The following is a 13,012-nucleotide window of genomic DNA, read 5'->3' on the forward strand; positions in this document are numbered from 1 at the left end:
AGAATTCACAGCGCTCACCATAGCACATACCCTCCCCAATGTCTATCACCCAGCCGCCCAAGAGTTCTTCATCTCTGTTCTTGTATTTCTTGACTCTGGAAGTTCTATTTGACTTTTTCAGATTTGCTCTGGAACTTTGTATTTCCTGCATGCATTGTCAATGTTATCTTTTAGGTTTTTAGTAAAAAGGCTCTTTTATAGTCTATGACTAATAATTCAGATATATAATGTCTTTCTGGGTCTATTTCTGTTGTCTTTTTCTAGTGGTTCTCATGATGTTTCAATTCCTTGAATGTCTTCATATACTTGTTATCATAATCAAAAGTTTACATATAGGAATAAATTGATGCTTAATGTTTCTGTTTGCTTCTGGCAGGCACCTGGGGGGGGGGGGACTATCAATCTAGGCCCGCTTTATCCAAAGATCATGTCTGAGTTTCTCTTGGCCCCTCCTATCCCCCCTCCTCTAGGCATTAAGAATCCTGGGCTTGGATTATTTCTAGTTCACCACTACCCTGTTGGTGATTCCTTCGGGATATCAGCCTAGCATGAGGAGGATCTCCCATTAAAATAGTTACATTGTTCAGGTCCTAGACTTTGATTTCTGCTTCCTCATCTTGCAGGATCATTAAATCATAAATTCAGACTTGCTGGGATTGGCAAATGCTCTCAGGACAAACACAGCTTCTGTGCTCACTTAACTCACTGGTTCTTATCTATCAAATTTGTACTGGTAATTTCTTATAGTCTTGTTACCTCTTTGTTGCTCTGGGAAAAAATTATAAATATATTGATTCAGCATTTTCAGTAGTTTTCAGTGGGAAGTTTGGTCTGAACAATCTAGACTTCCATCACCCAAAACTTGAAGTCCGTAATAGTATTAGCATTATCAGTTTCATCAGATAATCTGGCAGATGGAGTTTATTGTCATTTCATTTGTGTCAGTTCTCCGCGAATTATCAAAATTACCATCATATGTTGAGTGTCTATTATGCGTCAGACACTGTTCTGTGAAATATTATTCAACCTTAAAAAGGAAAAAAATTCTGCCATATGTGGCAACATGAATGCACCTTGAGGACATCATGCTAACTGAAATAGTCACAGAAGGACAAATACTGCCTGATTCCACTTATATGAGGTAACTAAAATAGTCAGATTCAAAGAAGCAGGCATAGAATGGCAGTTGCCAGGGGAAAGAAGGAGTTGCTAAATAACGGGTATAAAATTTTAGGTATGCAAGGTGGATAAGTTCTAGAGATCTGCACAATGCACTATTGTTAACAGTACTGTATTGTGCACTTAAAAATCTGGTAAGAGGATAGATCTCCTGTTAGGTGTTCTTACCACAATAAATGTAAATAAATAAATACTTTGTAGCAGTTTTCATTCCTAGTATCTGTGAGATATATCTATAAAGAAATGTTACAATGAAGTGATTAATAGTCTGGACTGTGGAGCCATCAGCCTTGGACTCCTATTCTAGTTCTACCACTGGCTAGCTCTGTGACCTTCACAAGTTCCTCATTTTATTGTCATTTACATTTTACAGATGGGTGAATTGCAGCCTAGAGAAAATAACATGGTAGATCATGTAGCTAGGAAGTGGGTGAGCCAGACTTTAAATAATCCAGGACAGGCTGTGCTCTTTCTGCTATGCTTTCTGGTCAGGGATGATGACTGCTAAAGCACCTAAAGACTCAAAATACTATCGATGTGTGAATAATGGAATTGATGATGAAAGGGTCCATTCTTTCAACCAGATCATCTGAAAAGTTGTGGAAAGGAATACAATTCATAAAGGAAGCATTAACTTAGCAGTGATTCCTCAGTTGTCTTCAGTGTTTTGTAAGATAGTACTAGATTCTTATTTAATAAAATGCTCATGGGTGGATCAGCATGGGAACTGTTTGGTATGGCTCTGTTTTAGAGAAACACAATCCAGACTAACATATTAAAGATTGTGAGAAGACCTATGCCTAAAATAATAACACCCAAAAACTGTTGACTTTGGAACTTGTAGCCTCCACAGAAAAAATTTTAAGAAATAGTAACGTATGTGTCTAACTCTTTATGTAATATGTATGTATATTCCTAGGAGTGTGGGTAAACTAAAATCCTGGAAATCATTCATATTTTGAAAAATAAGAAATATTGTAATTTAAAGGAAACAATTTTATACAGCAAAAAGCCATCCTCAAATTTATTCATTAATATAAATCTACATTAATACAGTGGGTTTTCCTAAATATGTCTATAAAATCAAGAGGAAATACTAGAATTTAAAAAATTTATAACTCAGTTTTATTATTCTTGATAATTGAAAGGAAAAGCTAAAATGATATCTTTGTCATCAAGAAATTTTTATGCTTTTTATAAAACAATGAAACCACATTGTGAAGATTGACTCACACGGAACTGAGATGTTATCTGGATTCTTTCCCTTGCCTGTGTTTTGTTTTTGTTGTTGCTGTCATTTTTAAACACCATTTTGTTCCCCATTTGAAACTACAAATGAATTAGATAAAATCTTTAAGTAGTGAAAAGTCAAATTGCTTTTTCACTTCCTGTTTCATCTTGTCCTAATGCCGCCCTTGGTTAGAAAAGAAGAATTAAGTATTTTGGTTAGATATGTTGCACAAGGATGGAGACAGCTCTGAAAATGGAAAGGATGTAGTTTTGAGAGTGAGACTGCCCTGGATATGAAATTATGAGAAGCAGCTACTGTGTGCCAGACACAATGATAGATGCCATTTACACTTTATCTTACTTGATTTTCACAACAACCCTCCTACCTAAGAAGGTAGTATTTTTAAAAATGAAGACTTGATACTCAGATAGCTGAAGTGACTAGCCTAGATGCCATATTTCTTGTCAGAAGTCAAGAGAAGCAGCTGTGACTCTACACTTCATTCCACAGGGGTCCTGAGCTGTAAAGAAACCTAGGTTAAAAGGGACAGGTGATTGCAGAGTATGTGGCAAGGGGTCTGTAGAAAAAGGAATTCTACATCCAATATCCCTTTTTAAGGACTGCAATCAGAAAGAAATTATTTTTCTCTGCATGCTATGAAATCTAAACTTATTTTACCAGAGAAGCCCATTGTTACATATGGTATTTAGGTTCCAGATACATTATTGATTGGAGAAACTTTATGAACTCATCTGAAAAACTAATCATCATTTATGATTCTATTTTTTTAGAAAGTGCATCTTAACTTAAATACAACTAGCTTACAGATATTTAGAACATAAGCCGTTCATAAATCTGGGATTGCTATATAAAGAAATTTGCTTTCAAACTTTAAATTCGTAACTCACAAAGTTGATTTCAGATGTATTACTTAGATGCCTGCTTTTATGCAATTTTTATTTCATTTCCTGTCTATTTTAGGAAAAGAGATTCTCACATATTTATTTATTTATGTCTGTGTTTTAGAATCATTGCCTTTATTGTATTTATGCATTTATTTCTCCCAGGTCAAACCCTTTATTTCTGAAAGATAGCAGCTTTACCAAGGTATTAATAAAAAAGATTTTAATAGTCCCAGGCAATTTGTTGTGCTCCATTCTATAGTAGAATGATGAGCAAGCTGGTTGTTAAAAACTTTTTTGTTTTACTTTATATACTTCATTTCGGCTGGTCTTTTTCATATAACTGATGTACCAAACCTTGGCATGGCATCTATATATAATATAATTGTATTTTTACCTAAAAATGTTTTATTTTCCAGAATTATTAAGACTTTTGGGTCAATAATAGTAAAAGCCGATGGCTAGCCATTTTATAGTCAACCAACAGGGATGCAGTAAAAACTTTGAAAATCATTTTTGTGTGGTCGAGTGTGGGCAAAGGGCCATATATTGGGTTTTTATTTATACCCTAATACAGAGAATTGTGCAAATGTGAAAGCTCCATGCCCACCTACACACTACATTAAAGGAATATCTTAATGTTTTTTGAAAGAACTTTTTTAAACAATTGCAAACTTACAGAAAAATTACAAGTTAAATGTCAAGATCTTCCCCCCCCCCCACGAAAATACATGAGAGCAAGTTGTTTACATGATTCTCCATTAGCCCCAAATATGTTAGTATGTATTTCCTACTATAGGACATGGGCTACATCACTACCACTATCCAAGTCAGGAAATGAATATTAATACATTACCACCTTTAATCATCAGACTCTATTAAAGTGTTGCTTATTGTCCCAATAATGTCTTTCATGACAAAAGGATCCAGTGCAGAATCCTGCATTGCATTTAATTATCATGCTTCTTTCAGTTTCTTTCAAACTGGACCAGTTCTTTTTTTTTTTGGCATTTATAACCTTGACATTTTTAAACATCATCGTCTGTTATTTTGTAGAAGGTCCCTAAATTTGGGTTTGTCTGATGTTTTCTTGGGATAAGATTGAGGATATGCATCTTTGGCAGAAATATCACGGAAGTGATGCTAAGTTCTCATTGCATTCTGTCAAATGGCATATAATTTCGATTCATCCCATTACTAATGATTTTCACTTTGATCACTTGATTAGTGTGGTGTCTGCCCACCTTCTCGACTGTACAGTTATTCTTGTTTCCCCTTTGCAATTAATACATATTTTGTGTGGAGGAGGGGAGTGTCTTGAAACTATGTAGGTGTATTTCTTATTAGTCTTTCAATTTACTCATTGATTTATTTATATCAATATGGACTCATGTTTTCCTATTTTATTCAGTGCATCAAAATCGGTTAATATTGCTTATTTTAAGGTTCAGGTTGTCTCCAGTTTGGCCACGGGGAGCACATTCAAGATGGGTTCTGTTGTCTTTTTGACAGTGTTCTCATCATTCATTGAGTAGTTTCCTTGCTTTATGGCATAACAAGATATTTCAATCTCATCAGGTACTTTCTGTGCCCCAGCCTTGGAACCAGTCATTTCTCCAAGGAATGCCAGTTTTTTTTAATGGAAGTAATACTTAGAAGACATGGTCTGGGCTCTAGGTACACTCCCTGCTATGAGAGCACCACCATTACGGTGCTGCTTTCCCCAGGCCCTCTCAGCGGGCACAGCAACACATATGCACATATGCGGTCTTGTATTTCTTAATCTCTATATGTTGGAAACCATGAGTCCACACCAGTGCATCCAATTCTAATCCCAACAGTGCAGAGTTCATTCTACACGTTTGTAACTCCTTTTTCTGACAAACCGTCTTCTAGTACCTTTAAAAACGCATTTTCTTTGATCAGTCTTTCTAAAGGCAGCCATTTTTCGATCTCCCCCAGATGGATGCTCTCTCCTCCTTGCTGGAGCTCTCACTCATTCTAGGCTGTCCCTTGCCCCGTGTGGCCACTCCTTACCTTGCTGAGGCTTACACAGCCCACATAGGCCTACTGTCCTCAGGCTTTCAGTTCCCATGCCTGGCTGCCCTTTCCCTTAACGCCATGTGGACACCCCCCTCAGCCTGCCTGTGCTCTGATACCCCATGCCCAGTACCTGTTCTCAGATGCCCTTGTCACCGGGCTCTGACACACTGTTCTGGGTCGCTGAATGTATGGATTGTGTCCTCACAGCTCTCGGACTCTGACTCCCATGGCTGAGTCACCTGCCGAATGTGTGCACTCTCCTTACTCTTTGGCTTCTGATACCTCGCATTGGGCAGCCACACCATGTAGACACTCCTCACTCTGCTTGGGCCTTGACCCCCCACGCCAGGCCACTCCCTGAAGAAAGATTCCCCCACGTCACCCATCTTCCCCAGCCCATTCAGGCTCTGGCACCTCGTGCCTGGCAGCTCTCCTACTCACCCTCCCCATCCTGCCTTGCTGTAGCACCTTGCTCTGGCGCACCACAACTCCCCCCACAACCCCTGGTGCAGATGCCCATGTTGGAGGGCTTCTCCTAATGTTCAGTAAGGAAAGGGGAAGAAGAAGAGCCAAAAGGCTTATTAAAGTATTATCATGAAATGGTGCTCTGAAGTGTTTTATTTAGAGGATCACTTTGCTAGCTATTATAATGAAAATCAGAGCAAAAAGTAGAATTTGATGTATGAAAATCATTTTATTAGATGTTTTTTATATTAGATGAGTTTCTTTATATGCCCTGAACTACTTCCATTGATTAAATACTTTAAGATCAAATGAGAGATCAAGAAACTAAAAGTTCTATGTCTATTCTAGGGAAAGATTTTATAAACTAACAGTTTAATATCGTCTTATCCTATCTACTTTCTCATATTTGATTTTGTCATTAACTATGGCACTTGTATATGAGTAGGATGAACCTTTACATATGAACGTTCTTATATAAAGCAAAAAAAATTGCAAAAAGAAAAAACATAAAAATGTATAATGACCTTAAATAAACATGTTTGTAACTTGATTTTTTTTTTTTCTATCTTGTTTAAATAGAGGAGTCTTCATTTTGGCTTCCCTTATATGGCAACATGTGCTGCCGCCTAGTCGCCCAGCCAGCTTGTATGGCTGAGGATGCATTTGCAGGATTTCTTAATCAGCAGGTTGGAGGACTTTAAATATCCTACAATTATAGCTACAATCTAGATCTTAATATACTGGCAGTTGTTTTGCCTTCTGATAATAAGTATTTTTTAAAGTCTTCTTTTAAATGACAGTTTCCTCCATGTTAGACATAGAATGATGGGTGACGGGGTTGGGGGTGAGAAGGGGGGAAGCATGGGGTCTGATGCGGTTTTGATGGCTAAGGAGCTACCTCTCCAGGTTCCTCTGCTTCATAAGCGCAGGAACCGGATAGTCAGCAGCGGAGGACTCCTTTTGGAAGCGGATGACGACTGCTCCACACCTTTCATAGAAGGGCCTTTCTGGCAGACAGCTTTTGGCACAGTTTAGGCCTCTGGGCTTCCAGGGCTGCCTCTTTGCCACCTACTCCTGATTTATTTATAACCAGAGTTATTTATATTCAGTAAATAATTAATTATGGGCTTCAATGAATCAATAACTTTTTTAAAAAAGATTCCATTAAGAGGAAAGAAATTTTGCATTCCTACAGGGTAGTCAACATTTTCCAGTGTTCTGAGAACAGTAAGGGGAAATTACATTTTGAGTATTGAGTTATTTTTATAATTTTTTTGAGTCATTAGATGGATTGCTGTGGAATTTAAAGCACTAATTTTGAATAGACTAGCATTTCTGAAACTGCATTGATTTATGATTTTATGTGTGTAAAAGTTATGTGGTAATCTTTACCTCCATTTTGCTTAATGCTTTTGAGAATTCCAAACCTTTCTTCTGTGATATTAACTTACTCTGATTTTGGACTGTTGACTTATTGCACACTAAATTAATGGGTAACTCTATTACATTTAAAAATTTTTTTAACTAATGTAACTTTGATAATTGAAGTATTTTGTTGAATTTAATGATGATAAATAATGATTAAGGTTGATGGTTTCTTGAATTTTTTTTCAGCAAATGGAAGAAAGCCTGATTAGTTGGAGAAGGTTGTATTGTGTTTTAAGAGGGGGTAAACTTTATTGTTTTTACACTCCAGAAGAAATTGAAGCTAAAGTGGAACCAGCTTTGGTAGTGTCCATTAACAAGGTAAATAAAATGCTATTTTGAAAATAAAGATATAACATTTTATAAAGTTTGTTCTTTTCTATACAATTCACATTGTTACCATTTATGGACAAAAGGGAAGGACTGCTAAAAATAGGTTAGTTCAGGGGTGCCTGGGTGGCTCAGTTGGTTAAGCATCTACCTTCAGCTCAAGTCATGATCCCAGGGTCCTGGAATCGAGCCCTGAGTCGGGCTCCCTGCTTAGCGGCGAGTGTGCTTCTCTCTCTCCTTCCTCCTCATGCTCTCTCTCACTATTTCTGTCTCTCTCTTCTAACTAAATAAGTAAAATCTTAAAAAAATAAAAACAAAAAATAAAAAGTTAAAAATAGTTCATAAAGATAAATTAATCTTCTTATTTTTCCTCCATTACAGAGCTTATCCAGTAAAGGAAATACTGTAAATTTCCTAAGAAAACATAGTAATTGGAAATCTATACCAGTAAATAGGTTTTAAAGCAGAGAATGTAACTCCACATTAACATGATATTTAAATTTTTCATGAGTTTATTTAAGAGATTATATAAACATAAATCGTTAGTTCATATTACAGTGATGCTTTTTGTAGTTAATATTCAAATGAACCCATAAAAAGACATTCCTGAGAATACTTCCTGATTTCTTATGTGATTGATGGGCAGTTGTCCAGCCTTGTGTCAGAACAGGAAAGCCTGATCCCTCCCCACCCCACCCCCCTGCCATGCACACGTGTGCACACACATGCACACACAAGCACACATACACATACATACATGCACGCACACACACATGCATGCACACACACACACACACACTTATACCATCATCTTAAATTTATCTTCATCTGTTATCCAAGCCTAGTGCTTCCCCCTCCCCCCCCCTTTTTGGCATTCCTACTCTGGAGTACTTTAATGGCATTTCTAGAGCAGAATATCATGTTTTCTCTCCATAGACTGTACTTAATTGTTTCTAGTTGTTTTACTTTGCTTGCTTGTGGAGTGATTGAATTGAAGGCAATGGTAAAGTATGAGCCATCACATCTGTTAACTGTGCATGTTCTACTTGACTTTAAATTATCTTTTGGAAAAAAAAAGTTGTATGTCCTGAGAAACATATGGATACTAGTTTGCTAATCTATAAGGACTTGAGTTAATTTCTCTGATCTTTTCCAATAATAACATTTGGTCTGTTTCTATCCTGCTTTTGGAAATTATACTGCTTTTTCTTAAAGGAATTTCTTAAGTGAGACCTTTTAAATGAAGTCCACTTAATTTATCTGTTTTGTGTATCAGGAAGATTAGTGCTGCTCTTAAATAATAAACCTCAATGTTACAACACGGTGAATTTATTTTGGTTTAGATAATTAGGTTTATGAAAGTATATTTTTATTATTGGAAAATTGATATAATTTTTTCATTACTTGCCAGTGTTTTGTTTTGTTTATGCAGTGTCCACTTTTCCCCACCTTAGCCTTTTGAAAATTTCAGATGTGCAGAAGAGTTGAAAGAATAGAATAATGAACAGCTGTCGTTAATATTTTATCATATTTGCTTTCTCTTTATGTAGTTTGAGATTTTTTTCAGAACCATTTGAAAATAAGTAGCAAACAGCATAACGTTTCTTCCTAAAATATTTCAGCATGTTTCTCCTAAAAACAAGGACATTTCCTTCATAACCATAATATTATTACCACACTCAAGAAATTTATTGTTGATAAAATAATAATACCTAATATATAGAGCAAATTATCCCAATTGTCCCTACAGTGTTCTTGCTAATGTTTGTTTATTGTTTGATCCAAGACCCGATTAGGGATCACAAATTGTAGCTGGTCACCATGTCTTTTGATTGTTTCCTTTTCTTTCTAAATTGGGCGCATCACTCACTGCCTCTTTTTCTTTTTTTGTCTTTTATTATATTGACATTTTGGAAAAGTCCATGCCAGTCCCCACATCTGTTTTTGACTAATTGTTTCACTAGGATTCAGGTAGATGCTTTTGACAAGAGTTCTGGATAGATGATTTTGTCTAAACTGTTTTTCACTAGGTACCTAGGTAGTAAAAATAGAATTCTACCAATTTTTCTCTTACACGTTGTACAATAGAATATGGATAGTCCTAAAACAAATTAAAATGTAATCTAGACAAAGGATATTTTAAAATTCATTTGTTTTATTTGAAAACAGTTTTCAAGGTATTCATTTTACCATATCAGTCCTTTATGGCAGACAGAGCAGGTAAGTCAGCCCTGTTTTATAGGTATGTTATTCCTGTTTTATAAGTGAAGAAACTGACTCACAGATCAGATAGAACTTGTCTAGCTAGTAAGTAAAATTATATGGCTCACTGTTTTTCTGTTTCCTTACAGACATACTGCTAGACTAGATTTGGAAGACAAAATTAGACTTTTTCCTATCTCCATACCCACTCTGAATAAGTTTTGAAAGTAAGAAGTATCTCTGAAATGAGGTTGTGAGCCTGGAGCCACAGTTTCTACCTCTTGGCAATGGCTTAGACATGTGTTGAATCTTTAGCATTTAAATGTAAGAGGGCAGTTATAGTGGAACCCCTCTGTTACTGTAACCAGGGTATGTGTATTTTCTTGTCTGATGACAAGGGTGTAATTCCAGAAAAGCGGTTAACAGTGTTTACATGGCCCAGCTGAATTGACCTTTTTTCAATTGATTCATTTTTCCTTGTGTTAATAAAAGCTGATGGCCTGGTGACTGATGTGATTCTGTAGTCAATCAGCTCCATTATTAAGATGCCTGAAGTCACCATACTTAGAAATCCCAGTGGTGGTTTCACAACTGACCATTACAAATTCACAGGAAAATGATTAATCTAGTAATTTGTATGGACTCGACCTTAGACTTGGGGACAACCATGGGCTATATTTGACCCTGAGGACTGATGACATAAATTGTCATTGTGCATGACTTTTGTCTCAAGTACAAAAGAGGATTTTAAGATTAAACCATGAGGTAAGGGTTAGGTTGAAAAGATTAATAGAATTTAGTTGCTGATCTCAAAGATTGAACTGATACCAAGGTGCAACATTCTCTAGCTTTGTGATGTTGCTCTCTTCATTTTCTCCAGGGCTGATCCCTGCCCTCTCTCTACAGCAGCTCTCCTGTTGGCAGTTCCTACTCCTACCTCAGGTTTCCCTTGAGCCCTTCCATTCACCTGAAAACTGCTCTTTAGCAGTAAACACCCTGGTTACCTTATTTAAATATGACTATCTGGGTCGAGAAGTCTGTTTGTTACTTCTGTAAGCCTGGCTGCTATGTAGTTATATCTTATATTAAAGTCATTTTTACTTATTTTTTCTCAACTTAGACAATGATTCAGATTTATGAAGAAGTTGAAGCAATACTGGAGTGACACTCATGCCACCTAGATTCAGCAGTTACTGTTGCTGTCCAGTTTGCTTTCTCTCTAAGTGTTCTTCTTGGGGGGGGAGTTGAAGCTCTTTGTATTTCATTTTTAATTTGTTTTATGATGGTATAGCTTACATAAAATAAAATTCACCAATTGTAAGTGTACAATTTGATAACTTTGACAGATAATATACAGTTGTGTAATCATTACTACAATCATTATTGGATTATAGGTTTTTTAAGCTTTTTTTGTGAGAATATTTAAGTTCTACTCTCTTCACAAATTTCAATTATACAGTAGTGTCATCAACTATAGTCACTTTCAGACCTTATTTATCTTATAGCTGTGAGTCTGTAAAGCCTCTTATCTATATTTTTTGCTGACCCGTTTGAACATAAGTCTCCAACATTGACACTTCATCCCTGAATACTTCAACGTGCAACTCTTAAAAATAGGAAACTCTAAAACAAAAGTGTGCGTGTGTGTGAATGAAATTACAATACCATTATCACAGCTAACCAAATGAACAGTAATTCTCTTATATCATCTAATAATCTGATCCATATTCACCATTTCCCCATTTTCCCTAAGACATCCTTTTAGCTTTTGCTTTCAATCTAGGAATGTTCAAGGATTATGCATTCTACTAAACTGTAAATTAGGTCTAGAGGCTTGATTAGATTCACTCTTAAACATCATTCAGCACCATGTTTCATGCATAATGACAAATACTTTATAGGGCATTCTGTTCAGAGGCACATGATGTCAGGTTGTCTCATTATTGGCAATGTCACGTTTAATGACTTGGTTAAGGTGGTGACCACTAGCTCTCTTCAGCATAAAGGTAAGTTTTCCTCTTTACTATTAGCAAGTAGTCAGTGAGGTGATAGTTTGCAACTGTGTGAATATCTTTGTCGTCCAATAGTCTTTCACATAATGGTTTTATGACCTGATTGCCCTTGTCTGAATTGGTTATTACACCGGAGACTGCATATGTTGTTCTCATAATATCCCTCATTCTACGTGGATTAGCTGGCATTCTTTTGTAAAGAAGGACTTTTTCTCGTCAAGTAGGAATGAATGAATCCCAGTCACTCCTGAAAAGACAGGATGAAAGCTTACTGTTTTAACGACCAGTTTTCAGAGTAAGGAGTTGGTATTACCTACTGGTCTTGTACTGATATTGACAGGCTGTACTGGAGCAGTGCTCCTCCCTCCAGAAGAAGCAAATGCGTGTTGTGTCTGTTGTGTTCTCCCCGTATCAATGATAAACTCATAGAGTTTTATTTATTCAGTGTTTTAAATTACTTGATTTTTAAATATAAGGTAGATGTTTTCATTGTTTGGCTTACTTTGGAAATATTCTAAGGGACACATGATATTAGTATATTCTCAAATAAACAAGATCTTTGATAAATGCCAACTTGGTATTGGAGCAGGTAAGCACCAAATAAAACTTTTAAAGAATAGTGCTTTTGTTTCAGTTTTTAGTATATTTTCAATGCTGGGGCTCTAAGATCTTTTTATGCTTAATAATGTGAAGTATTAAATACAAATCAGAGTTCTTTTCTTTTGGTTGTCTTTCTTCTTCTCTCATGATTTAGAAAATAGTAATTTTGTTTAATGCCACTTTATGTAAAAACATAAATTTTGCAGTTGCTAAGGTATATATAAATAATAGTTCTGTTATTTTGATCACAGGATATGTTCTCTAACCATAATTTTTGTTCTTCTAAATGGCATTTCCTATAAAGCTAAGTCAGTTTATTAATTTTCATAGGGAGCCATCTATGGAAAGAGTCACATGAAGGAAAGAAAAGCCTAAGCTGTTCCCCTCCTCTTTTCAATCTAAATTTGAAAGGATGGTTTACTTCAAAGTGATTGCTTCAACTTCAAAAAACTTCCCTATTAATGTTCTTGAGCAAGACATTCCCAATCAGGGGTACTTAACAGAGCCACTGAATCCTCTATACATTGCAGAAAACATTTTATTAGCCAAAGTTTTATTCATTGCCAGTGGGGTGGGGAGTGGGATGGAAAAGTGGTGTGGGTCTTTGTGATCAAAAGTCTTTT

General features: G+C 36.1%; 1 protein-coding gene across 3 annotated transcripts in view; it reads left to right on the forward strand.

Annotated features, from left to right (window-relative positions):
- Nucleotides 1-13,012, forward strand: part of RTKN2 (rhotekin 2) — a 79,089-nt gene that overhangs the window by 46,744 nt on the left and 19,333 nt on the right. For all 3 annotated transcript variants that reach the window (XM_081824182.1, XM_081824183.1, XM_006742802.3), the window contains exons 8-9: nucleotides 6,400-6,506; nucleotides 7,435-7,566. In XM_081824182.1, coding sequence (XP_081680308.1) covers nucleotides 6,400-6,506; nucleotides 7,435-7,566 — 239 coding nt within the window. The remainder of the gene's footprint in view (nucleotides 1-6,399; nucleotides 6,507-7,434; nucleotides 7,567-13,012) is intronic.

Source organism: Leptonychotes weddellii, chromosome 6 (assembly GCF_054177405.1).
Source record: "Leptonychotes weddellii isolate Sample4059 chromosome 6, ASM5417740v2, whole genome shotgun sequence".
Lineage (NCBI taxonomy): Eukaryota > Metazoa > Chordata > Mammalia > Carnivora > Phocidae > Leptonychotes > Leptonychotes weddellii.